Genomic DNA, 3314 nt, shown 5'->3' with positions numbered 1-3314 from the left:
TTATGGAGAGAGCCCTCTCCATCCTAGTAGGGTTAGCTACTTGGCTAAGTGTGGTTTGTCGTTACCCTGGCATTGCCTTCCTTCAGCCTGAGGTCCAATCCAGGTGATAACACTTCCATCCACCTCAGCACCATCCCATGACTATTTAAACCTTCACGAGGAAAGACCCATGGTTGTTTTTGGACCTCGTGTTGAAGAATTGGATCCTTCCACTGCACCCTTCTATGCAACCCTTGTGATTCATGACCTCCTACTTCATAATTGTATGTTGGACTTGAGAGTCTCACATAACCTCATGCCCTTGACTGCGATGGAGTAACTTGGTTTACAAATCACCAGACCCTACAAGGACCTCTACTCCTTTGACTCTAAGAGAGTAAAATTCTTGGTAATGATTCAAGACCTGGTAGTGAATCTGGCCCATATTCCTCTAAAGAGTGTAGTAATGGATATAGTGGTAGCCGATATCCCTGCTTGATACGACATGCTTCTATCCAGGTCCTGGGGTTCCAAAGTAGGGGGTTCTATCAAGTTAGATTATAATTATGCCACCATTCCCACCTTTGGAGGTGAAGAAAGAAGGTTGTACAAAGAGTCAAGGTTCGTAAAAACAGTGACCAAAGCTGAGGGCTCAAAGAATTCCCCTGTATATGGGAAAGAGAGTGACCTTTCTTTTCTACTACTAGAAGAAGATGAGATCATTTCAGAAGAAACACAAGTACATCTAGCGATCCAGTTAGATGATCAACACAAAGATAAAGGCAAAGTATGGAAATTATACTTTGATGGGGCCAATTCCAAAGAAGGAAATGGAGCAGGGGTATTGTTGGTATCCCTTGAGGGTAGCCTGATCCCGCTTTCATTTAAGCTGGAATTTGAAGAGACAAACAAAATCGCAGAATATGAAGCATTTCTCCTTGGGTTGCAAATAGAAAGGAACATGAATATTGAATGCTTGACCATATATGGGGATTCTAAGCTAGTTGTGAAGCAGATTAGAAATCAGTGTCAGGCTAAGCACCCCAGATTGAGGACTTACAAGAATGAGGTATGGGACTTAATAGAAAACTTCTTTTTGGATTTTAATGTACAATTTCTGCCCAAGGAAGGAAACATAATGGTTGATTCCCTCACTATAGCAGCAAGAAACTTCAAACCTCCTCAAAACTTGCTTCTCAAGTATGAGGTGGAAGTTAGGCACAGGCCCTCCATACCTGATAATGTTAGGCACTGGCAAGTGTTCGAGGATGATGAGTAGATCAAACACTTTATAGAAGTAGTTGGGGAATTTTCTAGCTCAACTATTGATGAAGAAGAGGAGAAAGTGAGAGACCAGGGCCAACCTCATGGGAAGACACAATTGTTGGGCACAGAGTCCTACAACTGAAAGGGAATACCATTCCTCGTGGTCTAGTTCTACTTGAGAGATTGTTTAACAACAATGATTTAGCCTTCAAACCAACAGCTCTATGAATGGACGAACATGTAGAAGACAATAATATTGGCTCAGAGGATGAACCCCAGATGGTCAAATTATCAAAGTGAATCCCATCGAAATATAAACAAAGGTGTTTAAATCTCTTCAAAGTCTATAAAGATGTTTTTTCTTGGTCTTATGAATATTTGAAGACATTTGATACTAACATTATACAACATAAGGTCCCTTTAAAAAATGGAATGAAACCTTATAAACAAAACCTTAGACAGATTAATCCTCTCCTACTCCCCTCTATTGAGAAGGAAGCGAGGAAGCTTCTACAAGCAAAAATCATAGTGCCTCTAAGATATTTGGAGTGGGTAGAAAATTTAGTCACAGTGCGAAAATAGAACGGGGAAACAAGTTTATGTGTATATTTTTAGAACCTTAACAGGGAATCGTTGAAAGATAACTACGAACTCCCCAAGATGGACTACATACTAAAGAAAGTGGTTGGATCAGTGATAATGTCCATGATATGGGTTCTTAGGTTACAATCAAGTGGCAGTCCACCCAAACGACTAGAAGAAAACAACATTCACTACCCCTTGGGGAACTTTTATGTATTCTTGCATGCCTTTTGGTCTTATAAACGTAGGAGCCACGTTTCAAAGAGCTTTTGATATAGCATTTCTGGGGAACAAGACAAGTTCGTAGTTGTATATTTAGATGACATCATAGTCTTTTCCAAGACTGGTGAAGAACATATTATGCACTTGAAGAAAAGAGATGAGATGTTAATTTGTAAGGTGGCAAGAGAGATCTTTTTTAGGCAGCTTGACTCACAAAGGTTATGTATATCAAGTCCACAAGGGATAGAAGTAATACAAGAAGTTTCAGGTGATGATTAAAGGTTCAAGCCAATGGTCCGTAGTTTGATCGTGGCTTATAAATCGTGCAACTTAGGGCCTAGGTCGCCCACCATCCTAATCTGTTGACACCTAACCACAACTTTGGCAGCGCACAAGCGAAGGGGTTAACAAAGGCACAAACCCTTGGCATTTAATGGCTAGCGCTCGCTTGATGGTCCCAAATATTTCTGACACCCGACAAAGGCTGCTTACGATCCACAATACACTCTACTGGAATAATGTAATGACCACTCGACAGGTGCTCTCCTCCTATTTTCTCGATAATGCAAAGATATCAAGTATCAGGTAAAGAGGTAAATGGGTAAGTAAGTGATGAGGTTAGGAATTTCCTACCTCTCCGCCTAAGCTCATCCCCTGTTATCCTGAGCCAATCCATGATGGTCACTTGTTTCCCATGACTACATCTGTCTCCCACCACCTGGGCATTACTCCTGTCCATTTCATAAATCCCCTAAAACCCTAAAGCTACCACCCAACTGCAATATTTCAGCCCCAGTTAAATAGCCTCTCGCCTAGACAGCAGCGCATGATTCCTTTGTGCACACCCCCAAAGGTCACAGATGCCTCCCAAGTCAATTTCATTCCCCGTGCAGGCTCTAGATAACCTGACACCCCGAACTCATTGTTTGATTGAATTTGTTTTATTTATAGGGATGAAGCACATGCCTGCAACCCCCAACACTCATGAGGTCAAAAGCACTGATGTCGGGCCTTTAATAGACATTGAAGCCCACATAGCTGACCTTGTCTGTCCCTTTCTACTCACAGACTTTCGTTACGAATTTTTCACTAACCATTCGAGGACTAAGGACCCTTTTGGGGTCATGAATTCTAGGTTGTGATATCATATTTCCCCTCCGGTCCATCACCTACCTGAATTCGTAACTTGGTTGGCTAACTCTTATCAGAGGAAGAAAAACCGCTTTGTTTCTACTTCAGGGGTGGTAATCCTTTGAGATAACCCC

At 41.7% G+C, this 3314-nt stretch overlaps 1 protein-coding gene across 1 annotated transcript; it reads left to right on the top strand.

The window, feature by feature from the left end:
- Positions 1-484: 484 nt before the first annotated feature.
- On the top strand, positions 485-1258 carry LOC149167961 (uncharacterized). Its single transcript, XM_089430646.1, has one exon. It carries the CDS (start codon positions 485-487, stop codon positions 1256-1258), a length of 774 nt encoding a protein of 257 aa, XP_089286772.1.
- The last annotated feature ends 2056 nt before the right edge of the window (positions 1259-3314 follow it).

Source organism: Pinus tabuliformis, chromosome 5_1 (assembly GCF_031772625.1).
Source record: "Pinus tabuliformis cultivar Carrire ecotype Pingquan chromosome 5_1, CPIR1, whole genome shotgun sequence".
NCBI classification, from domain to species: domain Eukaryota; kingdom Viridiplantae; phylum Streptophyta; class Pinopsida; order Pinales; family Pinaceae; genus Pinus; species Pinus tabuliformis.
Note: the sequence above shows the minus strand (reverse complement) of the source record. Positions and strands in the feature narration are given on the sequence as shown.

What these genes read in the sequence shown, in the direction of transcription:
- LOC149167961 (XM_089430646.1), top strand. Translation starts at nt 485, where the DNA reads ATGCTTCTATCCAGGTCCTGGGGTTCCAAAGTAGGGGGTTCTATCAAG.